The 15536-nt window shown below is 34.2% G+C and overlaps 3 protein-coding genes across 3 annotated transcripts; 2 read left to right on the forward strand and 1 right to left on the reverse strand.

The window, feature by feature from the left end:
* The first annotated feature begins 1945 nt into the window (after window positions 1-1945).
* Window positions 1946-5976, forward strand: HELRODRAFT_111522 (hypothetical protein). Its single transcript, XM_009018768.1, has 12 exons — window positions 1946-2164; window positions 2272-2455; window positions 2591-2793; window positions 2982-3245; window positions 3380-3556; window positions 3678-3763; window positions 3904-4044; window positions 4198-4279; window positions 4389-4469; window positions 4550-4624; window positions 4723-4787; window positions 4980-5976. Exons 1-12 carry the CDS (start codon window positions 1988-1990, stop codon window positions 5107-5109), a joined length of 1665 nt encoding a protein of 554 aa, XP_009017016.1. The 5' UTR covers window positions 1946-1987; the 3' UTR covers window positions 5110-5976.
* A 4721-nt stretch (window positions 5977-10697) lies between these two features.
* HELRODRAFT_172102 (hypothetical protein) lies at window positions 10698-12839 on the forward strand (the record flags this gene model as incomplete). Its single annotated transcript, XM_009018769.1, has 4 exons — window positions 10698-11373; window positions 11619-11810; window positions 11956-12144; window positions 12283-12839. The coding sequence occupies 4 exons, from the start codon at window positions 10698-10700 to the stop codon at window positions 12837-12839; spliced, it is 1614 nt and encodes a 537-aa protein (XP_009017017.1).
* Window positions 12840-12964: 125 nt separating this feature from the next.
* HELRODRAFT_191586 (hypothetical protein) lies at window positions 12965-15284 on the reverse strand (the record flags this gene model as incomplete). The annotated part of the gene is made up of 7 exons (XM_009018770.1): window positions 14948-15284; window positions 14689-14811; window positions 14219-14419; window positions 13876-14142; window positions 13571-13684; window positions 13175-13354; window positions 12965-13018 (listed from the first exon to the last, which is right to left on the reverse strand). The coding sequence occupies exons 1-7, from the start codon at window positions 14969-14971 to the stop codon at window positions 12965-12967; spliced, it is 963 nt and encodes a 320-aa protein (XP_009017018.1). The 5' UTR covers window positions 14972-15284.
* Window positions 15285-15536: the final 252 nt, after the last annotated feature.

Below are 15536 nucleotides of genomic sequence, written 5' to 3' on the forward strand. Positions count from 1 at the left end.
TCTCTCTCTCTCTCTCCTCTCTCTCTCTCTCTCTCTCTCTCTCTCTCTTACACACACACACACACACACACAGACACACACACACAGATACAAATACACCCACTCATGAACAAATATACACAAACATACTTCAATTCATTACATGAGAGATCCAGACGTCTCAGTGAGAAGATCTCGTTAAATATTTGAGATAATTCAGATGGAATGTACTGAAGTCCTTGGCCGCAAACTGACATCTGGTTATGATGGTATAATGATGATGGCGATTATTTTTATTATTTTTATTATCATTATTATTATTATTATTATTATTATTATTATTATTAGTAGTAGTAGTAGTAGTAGTAGTAGTAGTAGTAGTAGTAGTAGTAGTAGTAGTAGTAAAATTATTATCATTATTATTATTATGAAGATGACGACAATGTTGATGATGATAATGTTAATGATGATGATTGGTAGGAGGATCTTAATTACGATTACGCTAATAATAATAATAATAATAACAACAACAACAATAATAACAATAATAATAATACTAATAATAATAATAATAATAATAGCCCATATCAACCTGTCTTTCATCTATGTGGTACTCAAAATCAACGTCTCCATTATGAGAATAGCAATAAGAATGAGAATAACGAGAATGGAGATGATAGGCCGGAAGATTTTTGACTATTTCTACCATTTCAATCATCTCAACTACAGATGACTTTTTGCGATTTTGGCGCTTTAAAATGGCTTTTGTTGGGGATTATTATTATTGATATTATTATTATCATCATCATTATTACTATTATTATTATTATCAATTGTAGTATTGTATTTTTATAACTACAAAATTGGAACCAAATTTAGCAAAAATCAAACCGTCAATAAGCTTCTTCAGTAAAACTTTCAAACGCTTTATCAATTTATCCATTAATTAATTAATTTAATTAATTAATTAATTAACTAATAGAGTTATTTAATTTATGTTTCACTTTAGAACTAATTAAAAACAATTGAATTTAAAATTTTTTAATAAATGTAAAATAACGGTTGTAATATTAATGTTGTCAATATGCTTTACTTTCTTACTAAAATACTGAAATATATATATATATATATATATTTATATATCAAATATATGTATATATTATATATATATATATATATATATAATTATCTTTTAAAACAAAAGACATGGTACTAAACGAGTACTAATGTCACGTACAAAATGCACTACAAGCAATGTACAATGCAATACAAAACAATACAACTGTTTTATTTATTGCAATTTGTATATATTCGTACACTACATATGTGTATATATATATACATACATACATACATACATACATGCCTATATAACCGCAAAAATACTTGGATGTATTCTATATAGGTGTATGTTTGTATGTATGGAAGTAATGTTCACGTAAGGCACCATCAAACAAATTAAAAAGTGGGAACGAAACACATCTATCTAATCTAAGTTTTCCTGAATTTTTTTCTGTAAAATAAACAATGTTTCGTGCCGGAAAACTGTCAAAATCTGCCCCCCTGGTCAGGTTAGTGAACGGCAAACAAGTTTCTAATGGAGTTAGGAATTTGTCCGGTTGTCGGCCGTTTCTTAAATTAATCGAGAAGAAAAATTCACTCTTTGAACCTGCTCAATTGCTGAAGGGGCCAAGGTCACTTTTTCATTTTTTTTAGTTTACAAATTTTTTATTAAATTGCCACTAGTTACGTTAAATTACATTTTTTCATATGAATGCAATTTATTGAATGAAATAACCTTTGCCTTGTTACAGTTGTCCAAGCAATGAAATATGGAGTGCACACATCTCAAGACGTTTTGCTACAGGTTCGTTAGTTAAGTTATTTATCCAATTCACCTGATGGAGACTAACTTACTAAATGGCTAAAAAATTGCAATGTTTACCTAAATTAAGGCGGAAAATGGCCAGAACATTTGAAAGTGACCCTACCAGCTCTGTCCCCGACCATGGAGAAAGGCACATTAGTTCGTTGGACCAAGCAGGAAGGTGACAAACTGAATGAGGGAGATCTCTTGGCCGAGATTGAAACCGACAAGGCCACCATGGGGTTTGAAACCCCTGAAGAGGGGTACCTTGCCAGGATCATCATTCCTGCAAATACTAAGGACGTTCCTCTCGGAAAAGTGAGCTGAATAGATTTTAAAATTTCAAACCAATTTCAAACCGATTATATTTTACTAGAATTGACTTTTATATAGATAATTCAATCTCTGACTTATTTATTTGACAGCTACTATGCATTATAGTAGAGAAAGAGAGTGATGTGAAGGCCTTCAAATCCTACAAACCTACAGAAGATTCATTGAGAGGAGATGCCTATCCCACCCCCATCATCCAACCTGCTGCTCCGGCTGCCCCTGCACCCCACGTGCCCCTCTCTGTTGGGGGTATCACTTATCCAAGTCACACTAAAGGTTTTTGCTGTTATTTTGTTGTTCCATTTGTTTAATACATATTTAATGACACTTCATTGCATCACTTCTTTTTCATAACGACATTCCAAACCATTCACATGACTAATTCACTGATCAACCAATGATCATCGACAGTAACCCTTCCAAGTTTGTCCCCGACAATGGAGAAGGGCAACATTCAGGCGTGGATGGCAAAGGAGGGCGATGAACTGAAGGAGGGTGACGTCCTGGCGCAAATTGAGACTGACAAGGCGACTATGGACTTTGAAACGCCAGAAGAAGGATTTCTGGCCAAAATACTTGCACCTGCTGGTAGCAAGGGTCTCAGTCTTGGAACTGTGTGTCTTATTTTCTATCTGATTCAATTTTTTTCATGTTTTTAGTTAGATATTCAATTGAGGCATGTTGATTTGTTTGTTTATTTGTTCCTCAATTTCGTTTGTTTATTTAAATATTTAATTAATTTAAAAATCTTTGTTCCTTTGTGCAATAAAATTTTTTTATTACTTCATTTCATTCCATTCAGCTCCTCTGCATCATAGTACCAAAAAAGGAGGACATCCAGGCATTTGCAGATTATGTTGAAACCGCAACTGCACCTCCCCCACCTTCTCAACAACCAGCAGCCGCTTCACCAGCTGCTGCTGCACTTGGCGCTTTTCCAGCAGCTACACAAGTGCCAGCTGCTGCTGCTCAACCACTACCAGCTGCCCAACCAGCTGCTGGTGGGAAAACCCCGGCTAGCCCTCTTGCAAAGAGACTAGCTGCAGAGAAAGGCATTGATATAGCGGTTAGATTTTTTACTATATATAGTTTTTTGATAAATTTTTTGATATCATTTTATGAATTCATAAGTTTATATTGATATATCTGTGTGCTCTCTTCATTTGAGATATCAATTTTTAGTTCACAAATCAAAATTAGCTCGTGAAGGGTACTGGTGCTGATGGCAGTGTAACAGCTGATGATGTCAAAGCATACACACCTGCTCAGCCAATAGCAATGGCTCCTTCTGTTTCGGCTCCACCCCCTCAAATTCCATTGGCTGCAGCCATTCCTGGAGCTTCATTTGTTGACATACCGTTAAGCAATATGAGACAGGTGATTTACCTTGATAATAGTGATAAATGGGGTGATGATGATGTTGATGCTACTACTGTGGCTGCTGCTGATGAGGATGATGATGATGATATTAAAGAGGTGGTAATGACGGTTTTTTTAGGTGATAGCCAAAAGGTTGCTGCTGTCAAAACAAACCATCCCTCACTACTACCTGTCAATCGATGTTCAGATGGACAACGTCATCAGGTATCTTCATCCTCATCTTCATTATCATCATCATCTTTATCCTAATCAGTGTTGTCATTTTATTAATTGTAGAAAAAATGTCAGCAGAAATGAATGTTAAAAGTAAAATTAGTAACAACAACAACAATGCCAAAAACCAGGTTAAGAAAAGAGTTGAACGAACTACTGGCCAAAGAAAAGGTCAAACTCTCGGTTAATGATTTCCTGATCAAAGCGAGTGCCCTGGCCTGTAAGAAAGTTCCAGAGGCTAACTCCTCTTGGCAGGAAACCTTCATCAGACAGTTAGCGCTTCCAAATTATATTTATAATAATAAATAATAATAATATTTAAAGGTATTAACAATAATTATGTTTATTATTATTATTATAATGATAATTGTATGCACAAAGATAAATAGTTTTTCATATTAAAAATTATCCATTCATCTGCATAGAAATAACAATGTCGACATAAACGTAGCCGTTGCCACAGACAATGGTCTGATCACTCCTATTGTATTTCAAGCTGATAAAAAGGTTTACTGTTATTATTTAATATTCATTATGATTAATTAATATAATTATAGTTAGTGTATTTTAATTATAGTTAGTGTTCTAATTATTTTTTTATTAATTATCCTAAAAGGGCCTAGCAACGATTAGCATGGATGTAACATCATTGGCCCAGAAAGCCAAAGCTGGGAAGCTTCAACCTCAAGAATTCCAAGTAATTATTATTAATATAATAATAAAGATAATTATTAATTATAATTGGTATTATTATCATAATTATTGTTCATATTTAAGGGTGGCACATTTACCATTTCAAATTTGGGCATGTTTGGGATTAAGAACTTCTCAGCCATCATCAACCCACCCCAGGTTATAATTAAATATTAATAATATTGCTTATAATTATAGTAATAATTATGAATATAAATAATTATAACAATAATATTATTATAACAATAATATTATAGGCTTGTATACTAGCTGTGGGCGGGAGTGGCAAGTTATTGGTACCAGATGATTCATCCAACACTGGGTAGGCTGAGTGTGTTGTAATATTATTTGCTTATTATGACTATAAATAATTTTTAATTATAAATTTAAATAAATATATATATATATATATAATATACTTAGTAGTAATAAGTAATTAATAGAGTAACAACGGTGAATAATGAAATGAAGTAAAACTATTTTTTTTAACAAATTCTCACATTTCTATTTTTAGCCACAGGGTCAGTGATGTCATGAGCGTTACACTGAGCTGTGATCACAGGGTCGTAGATGGTGCCGTTGGGGCCCAATGGTTGGCCCAATTCAAGAGGTTCCTCGAAAAACCGGACACCATGTTATTGTAATAGAAACTGTTGGGTCTGGTGGTTTGTAGTGCTGTTGTTACGACGGGGCCCTGGTGATTTTATGAGGGGTGGGCCCTTTTTTTTAAAGGGGGATGGTACTTCTTAATTGTAGAGGTGACTCTATTTTCTGAGAAGGTTAAGCAGGGACTTGATGATAGTTTTTTGTTTTTTCCTCGTTCTCCGGTTTCAAAATTTTTACATAAGAAAATAATTCGTTTACTTAATTTGTAATTGGAAGTTTTTTTTAACGATTTATTTACCTATTTTTTTTTATATTTTTTTTGTTGTTTCTAATGCATTTGTGTGTTCAGCGATGACTAGTTAATTGAGATAGTTTTTCTACGTTTTATTATGATATATATCTATATAATTATGATATATTTATATATATTTATGATATATATATATATATATCAGAGAAAATTTATTTGAATTTTTAATAAAAATTACAAATTAAATGGATAATTTATTTATTAATTAATATTATTATTATAAAAGAATTGTTTGCTGTCCTTCTTTGTCTATTATTAAATGCTGATGTACTAACAAGGGATGAGATTAAGACATTTGATTGACACGTTATAACATTGCAAGAAATAAATTATGGAAAATTATTTACAGCCGTAAATATTCTTTAGAAAGGATATTAGTGTTACTATATAGTTTGTAGTACTACTATTGTCAGTAATGTTACTATTTTGGTAATGTTACTATTATTAGTACCGTTTCTATTTATAGTACTGTTAACTATTTTTAGTATTGTCGTTCGTTTAGTTAAGTAATATTAGTTACTTATTATTCTCATTGTTTTCGCTAAAGATGACTGCAAATGAATGTTTATTTGAAATAAAAACCTTTGGATTTCAACTTGAATATTTGGGTAGAAGATGGATGATTGATTGAATTGTGTTTTGAATTTTCAATAATGAACCAACGAGCAATTAATAAGTTCGGAAAAATTCTTGATTTCTTGTTTGATTGAAACGTCAAATGAAAATGGAGTAACATGTGTGTGCTTGTGTGGTAAAAAATTATCAAATATCATAAAACGTTAACAAATTAATTCCCAATGAAAATACAATACACGCAAAAGTGTACGCTAAAATAACGACTAAAACATTCAACATATCAAAGTTTGATTATAAATTCGTAAAAATTTTAATTAAATTAATTTCAGCTAAGAATGTGATTAAACTCTTGTGGAAATAGATCAATGTTCGAAGTCAAAGACTCCAAATCCTCGTAAAAACATTTCCTTTCAATGAAACTGGCTGACGTCAGGTAGGTGGGTTGTACATCGAAATCGATATTTTTGTAAATCTTAAATAATTTTGTAAGTTCCATTTTTATCAATTTCAAAAGTGAATTAAATTGCGCTCTTTGCTTATTCAGTTTGATCTCAAAAGCCTTCAGACATAGCACGTAGACGAGAAGTTTTTTTATTTCTTTATCTTTTCTTGCACAAATTCTTAACAGTGATGTGACTTGAATGCAAACATTTTGTATAACGGTGAAAAAAAATACCTTATTTTTTTCTAAGCTATTTTGCATAGGTAACTTTCGAATCAAATAGACGAATTTGTACGCTAGTAGCAAAAATATTTTGTAGACATTCAAAAAAATAGTGTTAACTGAGTTGTAAGTGGTGTCGAAATAGATGGAATTACATTTGGATCTTACGGAGAATAACAATTTCTTCTCTATCGCACTGCCAGGATGGTTCGAGAAACTGGCCGACATGGTATACTTGACGGAGAGGCCCGCAAATTTTGAATAATCAGAATAAATTTCCAACGTTTTCATGTCGATGATCAACCCACACCAGGGCAGTCTCGATCGCGCAAATGTTCCGCTGCACATCCCGCGATTTTTGGCATCGTATTTGAAATTCGTCAGAGTTTTTTCTTTGTTTATCTGAAATGAGTATTCAACAAACCCGGCAGACATTTTTTCTAAAATTATTTTGGCCCTCTCAACATCTTTACTCACAAAAATGTAATCGTCAACTTGCCTCAGCAGCAACTCATCACTTCTGACTGAAAAATTTTTAAACTCCATATCTGCATAATATAAATTACAAAGCAGACTGGAAATGCAAGAGCCCTGACTGATCCCTTGCATCTGGAGATAATAACTACCGTTAAATTGTAAAATATTGCCAAGCAAATGAGCTTTCAATCTTTGAAGAACCATCTCTGTGCTTATCTGCCAGTAATTAAATGTATCAATGAAGATTGTGTTCATGCAACTCTTCTTACCGACCAACTCCTGGGCGTAATTTTTGAAATTGAATGGCTCAACTGTTTTCTCAACTGCTGCTCTTACAGTATTCTTGTATGGTGTGTGACTGCCTAACTTTATCTGATTATATTTGATCAGCTGATAGATCTTCGGCTCATCGAAGATTCTCTTGAGAATGGAGTAGAGCTTGTAGTGACTTATAGAATCAAAGCAACTTTTTATGTCGGTTTTCACGAAAAAAAAATTAGTGAGGCCATCAGCTGTGTAGTTATTCAAGAAATATTTTTTCCACAAGTTATGTGTGTGGTTGATGGAGAGGACAGATGAGCCCATGATCTCAGGTTTCAGTGACCTCTCATACAATATTATGTGCCTCACGTCATCCAGCTGCCAATTGATGGCTCTTAAATTGAGATTCTGTTTCTTCTTCATGTTAGTTATCATCCTAACTGAACTTAACTTTGGAGTGAATCTAACTTTTGCAAATCCTAAAGACTTGCCACTACTTACGCTTGATTCAGCCAACTCCTTGCTTATTTCTTTTAACAATCCTCTCCTCTGGCTCTCACTGATTGCCTTCTGACAGATTTTCTTCCAGACAGGTTTGTGGTAGAAAAAAATTTTGTTCTTGTAGATATCAGAGTCAGTCACAAAGAAGTAGGACCTAATGAGGCCCATGACGTACGAACTCATCAGCCAATAGTGCAACCTAGCTAAGAGCTGCAGCCTCTCTGAGTTGTTCCTAATTTCGGACATCCAACCACATTTCGTCTTAACTTTAAACATCAACTGATCCAGTGTTAAGTTTTCAAACCTTCCAGAGTACAACAGGTATCTGACAGATTTGCAGAAAGTTTCTTTGTTGTGCTCACTGCCCAAAAGTTCTGTGGGTATGACTTTGTTGATGCAAACTTTAAGAAACAATTCCAACTTTTTAGCTGGAACATACTTCTCTACCAGACTGGTTTTTTTAGCGTTTTTTGTAGAGTTCAATGGAGTGTTGCTTGAAATAATTGCACCATTTTTTGATCTATGTCTGTTTCTAGACCTTTTTTGTAGCATTTTGCCAGATAAAAAACTCTCCAACACCCATTTATATTTAAACTTAGCATGTTGCTTCAGCAGCATTTCGAATGATTTTTCCAATACAATCCAGACACTCTCAGGATAATTTAAGGTTGAACTTTTGTTCATCGCTGGGTCCAAGTAGATGTCTCTCTTCAACAGGATTTTTTCAATCATCGACCTATCAACAGGCTTCCTCTTTTCAAAATCTTTCAAGGCAAACTTGGGTGGAAAAGAACACGTGAAAACATGGCAGTAGAGTATGGTTATCTTGTCAATGACAACATTTGCATCATAAGCCCGAAAATCTTGGCTCTCCTCAACGGTGGAAGAATTTTTTTTCTTTCTTCTCTTCCTACGTCGTTTTTTAACATTTTGATCACTTGCTGCGTTTAAGTTGTTGTCGATTTGAGATTTGTTGGCGTTGTCTGATGCGAATAAACTTGAATCATCAGCAGGAGCATTTACTTCATCATCAATCATACCACTGCCGTTTTTGGTGTTGCTGGCGTTGAAGTTGTTATCACCAGATGAGCTGAACAGGCTGTCATCAACATTTACCACACCATCATTCACTTCGCTTCTTTCCTCACATCTGGCTTTCTTCTTTGCTGGTTCAACTGCATCAGTAACATCAACAGATCTTTTCAATGCTCCATATCTAGTTGATGTTGACTTTGCATTTACAATTTTTGTAAAACCATTGTCTGATTTTTTTGTAGGTTTGTGTTTTTTCTTAACTCGAAGTTTCCTTATGCAACTTTTTGTCACATCTCTATCATAACTTTTAGTTCGTGAGTCATTAATAATGGGTAGGTCAGTGATTGGAGCCCCAGAAATTTGCAAGTAGCAGAGGTGACCGAGAGAAATAAAAATAGAACAGTTTTCAAGAATGTACAGCATAGCCTCATCTCCAATCGTACTCAGAAGAACATCCCATTTTTTGTCTAAAAAGTTACCGATGTTGTTATTTCTGATGAAACCAGATTCCAAAGCTTCTTGCAGATGTGCTTTGAGAAAGATGTTTCCGTCTTTGAGTTGACCGCTCGTTAGGATATTTACATAACTCTGGGAAGCTTTATTTAATTTTTTTCTAATTACTCTATCTAATAAGCATTTCATTGAGAAATGATTGCCAGTGTTTTTGAAAGAGCTGATGGGTGAGGCATCAGGGTTGGTTGCTATCAAAGTTGTTCGTAAAAATTCAACAAAATCCAAATTATCTCCACTGTTTCGTGAGTTAGGATTATTATTTAAATTAATGATACTGTTGTTAACTTTAACTATAACTGTCTTAATAAAGGTTTCTAGAATGAAAACTTTCCTGTAATATTTCAAAAGCAATGCCTCCATTTCAATTTCACGTTGTTGATCTGTCATTTAATAATGAAAAATAAATTTCAAAATAACATTAATAAATAATGAAATACACGTCAAGTTTTATGTAAAATACTATTTTGAGATGAACAGTTTAATTGAATTCAGTATTTTAAAAAATTATTTAAAAAAATTTATTGATCTTGTGATGTGATATGATGTGATTGACACTGATTGACTGAACTATTAATACACCAATGACTAAGTAACACAAATCATTAACAATCTAAAATTGTAATACTAACTATAAACTTTAATATAAAATCGTTCTAAACGAACAAAGTTTACGAAATATATTAAATCTACTAAACTTTAAAACAAAAATTACTACCGCCATCACGGTTTGATACTAAAATTGAACTTAAAATATTACTGGTCTATGAAGGTTAAGCATAGCCTAACTATGCAATAGTGATTTAAAAAGGTCTTATCCGCGATTTATTACCGTATTTGGAGTACATAAAAAGCATTTAAAATGTGCAAAACTACCAACTTTATATTAATACTAATCTAGAATACAATGATCTTTTAAAATTAATATTATAGATAAGATAATGTGTAGCTAAAAATGGATAAGTCTGGATTTTGAAGGCGCATATAGGTAGAGGTATTATAGTTGTAATGCTACCAATTGTTCGTTAAGTAATACCGTCATCTACTAATACACAGACGCGCGCACACACACACACACACACACACATACACACACACACACATACATACACACTCACACAGACATTTTATGGATTTTAATGAATAATAGATGAGGTTTTGTGGTATTCTCTTGGCAGCCTATCCTTATTTTTCATTTTCCCGTTAACGCGTAACTTTATAATGCTTATGAATGAAAAAATTTGATAAAAACTCAAGATTTAGGGTCAACTTTGTTTGGAGTTGAGGCTAAAATGGCAGCTACGTCATCACCAGCGTCAACGACCTTAATTTCGTCGTTATCACCATCCTCATACGCTGAATCTCCATCTTTAGGGGTCATCACTACTAATACTACCACCACCACAGAAACGTCATCACCGACATCATCACCAAGCTACTTAGATAAATTAATGCATAGTTCTCGTTTCAAAAATCAACAACCACAACAGCAACTACAACCACAACGTCAACAACATCAAAAACAGCAGCATTTACACCAAATAAAAAGTCAGTGTAACGTAAACAACAACAACAACAACGACAGCGCTGATAAAAAACAACCACACCCAACTTCAACAACATCATCACTTTCTCAAACCTTTACTAATTCAACTGAATCGCTAACATCAACCAACTCACCGAGAACAAAGAGCGAAGATAATAAAATTAATTCAGATAAATTTACTAAGTCGATTCAGAATGAAAATAATAAAACTGAATCAGAAAAGCCGGCCGGACCACAAATAACCATAGAATCACCAAAGGGTTCCAAATTTTCTAGTTTAATTTCTCCACCTAACTTAAGTAGTTCATTTAACCTAACTAGTTCGATTAACTTGACCGGGTCATTTAATTTCTCGGGGTCATCTAGGGCCCCTTCACCTTTTATCTGGAGGCCCGTTATGCCAGGGTATACGACGGAAAAGGGTTAGTAGATCGATCGAGTGTGAGACAAATGAATGAAGGAATGAAAATATGTTTGAATGATTGTATGAATGAATGAACAAATGAAAAATAAATGAATGAATTGATGAACAAATGAATGAAAAAAGAATGAATGAACAGCATTAATATATGGTTGAGAAAGAGCACTTGAATGAATGAATTCTATCATCAACCTCTCTATATTAAAATTCAATATACATCAACAAAGACATGAAACTTTTATGCAGGCAACGCTAAATCGGTGAACGAAACGTCGCCATCATCATTATCAGCAGCAGCAGCAACACCAGCTGAAACAGCAACTACAGCAGCTACACTTAGCTTCAAAAGAGCAATACCAGCTATGCATATATCTCTGGCCGTTATGTGCCTTATATGCAATATTCTCTGTCCTGGTTTCGGTAAGCTGGATGCCCCGGGTTGCGCCTAAATTACACATTGTTATGAAAGCTAAATGTTTCACTAAATGAAAGAATGAACAAATAAACAAACGAATAAATGAATCAACCAATGAACCAATCCTTAGTTAGCTAATATTTTATAAACATTCACTATATGTAACAGGAACATTTGTCTCGGCTCTCTCTCTCGTCTGCCATCTATCGATATCACGATGCAGACCAAAGGTTTCTAGAAACATCGTCGTCTGCGTGAACGTGCGCGTCGCCTGCCTACAATTCTTGACCACGCCCTTCCTTCTGATTGGCTGGATCTGGAGCCTACTCTGGGGAGCTGCTTTCGTCATCATCTCAGGTTTTTGTGGTTGTTATTATTATTATTGCTGTTTTTGTTTATTGTTCTTGTTATTTTTGTTGTTGTTGTTCTTCATTGTAATTTATAATAATATGAAAAATTTGTTTATACGGTTTATTTAAATTTTATTACTTCTAGAAGAGTACAGCACTTTAAAAAATGCGAGACAGTACCAACAGCAGCAACAGCAACAACAGCCAACGTCATCAACAACTCTTTCAACAACAACAACTGTTGTCTTAACCAGCAGTAGCAGCAGCAACAACAACAACATCAACAGCAACAACAGCAACAACAACAGCAACAACAGCAACAACACAAACAACAACAATGAGCTGCCATTGATAGTAGTCTACCAATCACCGATCATCATTCAGCCATCATCATTATCATCATCATCCCAGCAACAACAACAACAGCCATTCTCACCATCCTCATCATCGTCTTCATCATCAACACAAACGAATCCCATTGGTCGAGACGAATTTCAAATCAACCAATCATCAAGCGCTGGCCGGCCGAGACGGACCAATGGCAGACAAAGAAGACCGAGAAGTATGAATACAGAATCTAGGTCGATGACCCCATTAACTCCATTCCTATTGGATGCCGGAAATCTGGAGCAATTGGTACATCGTAGCCACATTGTACCCAATCCAGATAACGAATTTCTCGACATTGTATCCAGAAAGTGATGATGGCGACGATGACGTAATTGATGATGATGAGGACATTATTACGTCATTATCATGATTATGATAATTATTATTATTGTTATTGTTGTTGTAATTATTATTATTAGTATCAAAGGTTATTACAGTTATAGATGGGTAATCGATTTATCGTTCGCGATCCGTCTCTTGCGCGACTTTATCTATAGTTATTTAATAATTATTGTCACTTTACGATACGATACGATACGATACGATACTTATACGATACATCATCATAATCATCATCATCATCATCATCATCATCACATTATCATCATCGTCGTCGTCGTCATCACAATCACGATCCCAATCCTAACCTTATAAGCCATGGCGAGGATGTAGAGTGTCAAGAAGACAATATAAAGTACGCCGAAAGCGATCAGAACGACTTTATCGGTCCAAAAAGTTGCGTCGTTGGCCACAAGTAGGTTTCCAACTATAGCATGCCAGGCACACATCAAACATTGAATAACCCAAGATCCCAAAATGTACAAGTCCTTGTGTGTGTGTACGTGTGTGTGTCTGTGAAGTTACTCTGTGAAGTTACCCAGAGGTTTTTGAGTGTGCAACAACATTAAAAAATAGTACATATATAGATACATTGCATAGCAAACCACGTTGACAACAAACACACTACTAGCAAACAGACAAACGAATGAACGAACGCACGCACGTACGAACAAACAAACAAACGAACGAACGAACGAACAAACCATATACGTCAGATATGAAATCCTAGGCAATGAATTGCTGATGTTAGTTTTGAAGGCAATCGTCGTCAGCAACAGGATGAAGTTGGATGCGATTTTGTGGTAGCTTGTAATCGACTGAGAAGATCGTAAATGACATCAAGCTTATGAAAAGCTGTCAATAATAACAATAATAATCATTCTAACTATTGTCATTCTTCTTATTATTAATAATATTAATAACAGTAAATAGCAGTAGTAGAAGTAGCAGCAGTAGCAGTAGTAGTGTATTATTATTGTTGTTATTATGTTATCCGAGCAATACTAACCATAACAACAATAATATTCCAGATGAAAAACTGATATCTCCTCTCGGCGGAGCACTTAAAATGGATGAACGGATGCTGACGGCCAATAGAATGCTTCCCCACAATGACGTCACCAAGCAGACCTACTTCCGTTCTCACTTCCGTTTGCAGTTTCCACTCCTGTTCGTCGACGAACGAGCGAACATCGACTATAGAACGTTCACTCGGGTCTACGACTAATTCAACGTCCTTCTCTGACAAGTCTGTCGTTATCGTTAAGGTTATGTCCTGGGCGGAATAATTAAACTAAATATTTATCGTTAATTAGCATAAATAATTATAATCAGTAGCTAAAAATAGAAACCTGAACGTCAAATGGAAATTCCTGAAGTTCCAGATTCTCTAAAAATACACCTTTCAACCTTCTCTGATTTAGGATGTAGGCGTTCGAGTTTCGCTCTGAAATTTTTACAATACTGGAGACAACGTCTTTACTTTCGCTCAGTATGTTACTAATTATTAGTCTCGGGCCCCAGTAACCGTCCAATGGAAGATTTTTCAAGTCCTAGAGGAGAAGTTTTTTGCTTATAAAAGTTGTTTTTAGCATTTAGAATCTATTTTATATCAAGATTTCTACGTTTTGGCGTGCTAATTTGATGACTTTTGAGTAGAAAAATATACGTCTTGAAACTGTTACAATGTTGTAAGTAGTAATAATAATTGTAGTAGAGGTAGTAGCAGTATGTAGATAACAGCAGCAGTAGTAGTAGTATTATCATCAGCAATAGTAGTAACAGAAAATACTAATTCAAATTTTAAGAACCATTTAGAAACCTTTTGATTGAAACCATCGAGAAGCGGCTCCCTCCATTTTGACTGGATGACAACTTCTGCCGAAAAACATTCTTTGGCCGTATCAATCTCACCAATTTTCTTAAAAATCACCCTGACAAACACCTTAATACGCGATAATAATTATAGTAATAATACTGTAAGCACTGACAAAGATCGTTAATTATTCAAGAATAATTAACTTAATTGAATAATTAACTCAATAGTAAAAATTATGGATTAATAATATTAATGATCGAACCACTCTTGCATCCTTATCCTTCATGTTCACCTCGAGCCGAGAGGTCTGCACATCGCAACAATTTGTCAACTACAATAATAATAAAAGTATTTATATATATATACTACAACTGCTTCTGCAGCTACCACTACGGCGACTATAGCTGTTACCACTACGGTTGTTATTATTATTACTACTACCGCAATAACTTGGGCTGTACTTTTTACTTCATTCATTCATCAACTTATACATTTGTCCATTTTTATTCATTCATTCATTCAACCATTCTTCTATCAGTCTATCCAACAATCAATTCATTCATTCTGTCGTTCACTCGATCGTTAATTTATTCATCGAGTTACCAAACACATAAAAATACACCAGAGCGAAACATGCATGTTAAACATACATGGATACACACACATTACACACGCACACATACATACAGGCATAGAAAATACATAACATATATATCTATATATACGAATTTTATATTATGTTTCTATACGTTTATGTACCCAATACATGTATGTTTCTTTGTATGTATGTATGTTTGTTTCTTTGTATGTATGTATGTACGTTTGTATTAATGTATCTTTATGTGTACGTA

The sequence above is a fragment of the Helobdella robusta genome, assembly GCF_000326865.2.
Source record: "Helobdella robusta unplaced genomic scaffold HELROscaffold_22, whole genome shotgun sequence".
Taxonomy (NCBI): Eukaryota; Metazoa; Annelida; class Clitellata; order Rhynchobdellida; family Glossiphoniidae; genus Helobdella; species Helobdella robusta.

What these genes read in the sequence shown, in the direction of transcription:
- HELRODRAFT_111522 (XM_009018768.1), top strand. Translation starts at nt 1,988, where the DNA reads ATGGAGAAAGGCACATTAGTTCGTTGGACCAAGCAGGAAGGTGACAAA. An exon ending in CAGATGGACAACGTCATCAG is followed by an intron (nt 3,764 to 3,903) that starts GTATCTTCATCC and finishes GCCAAAAACCAG; the next exon opens with GTTAAGAAAAGAGTTGAACG. An exon ending in CAGGAAACCTTCATCAGACA is followed by an intron (nt 4,045 to 4,197) that starts GTTAGCGCTTCC and finishes TCATCTGCATAG; the next exon opens with AAATAACAATGTCGACATAA.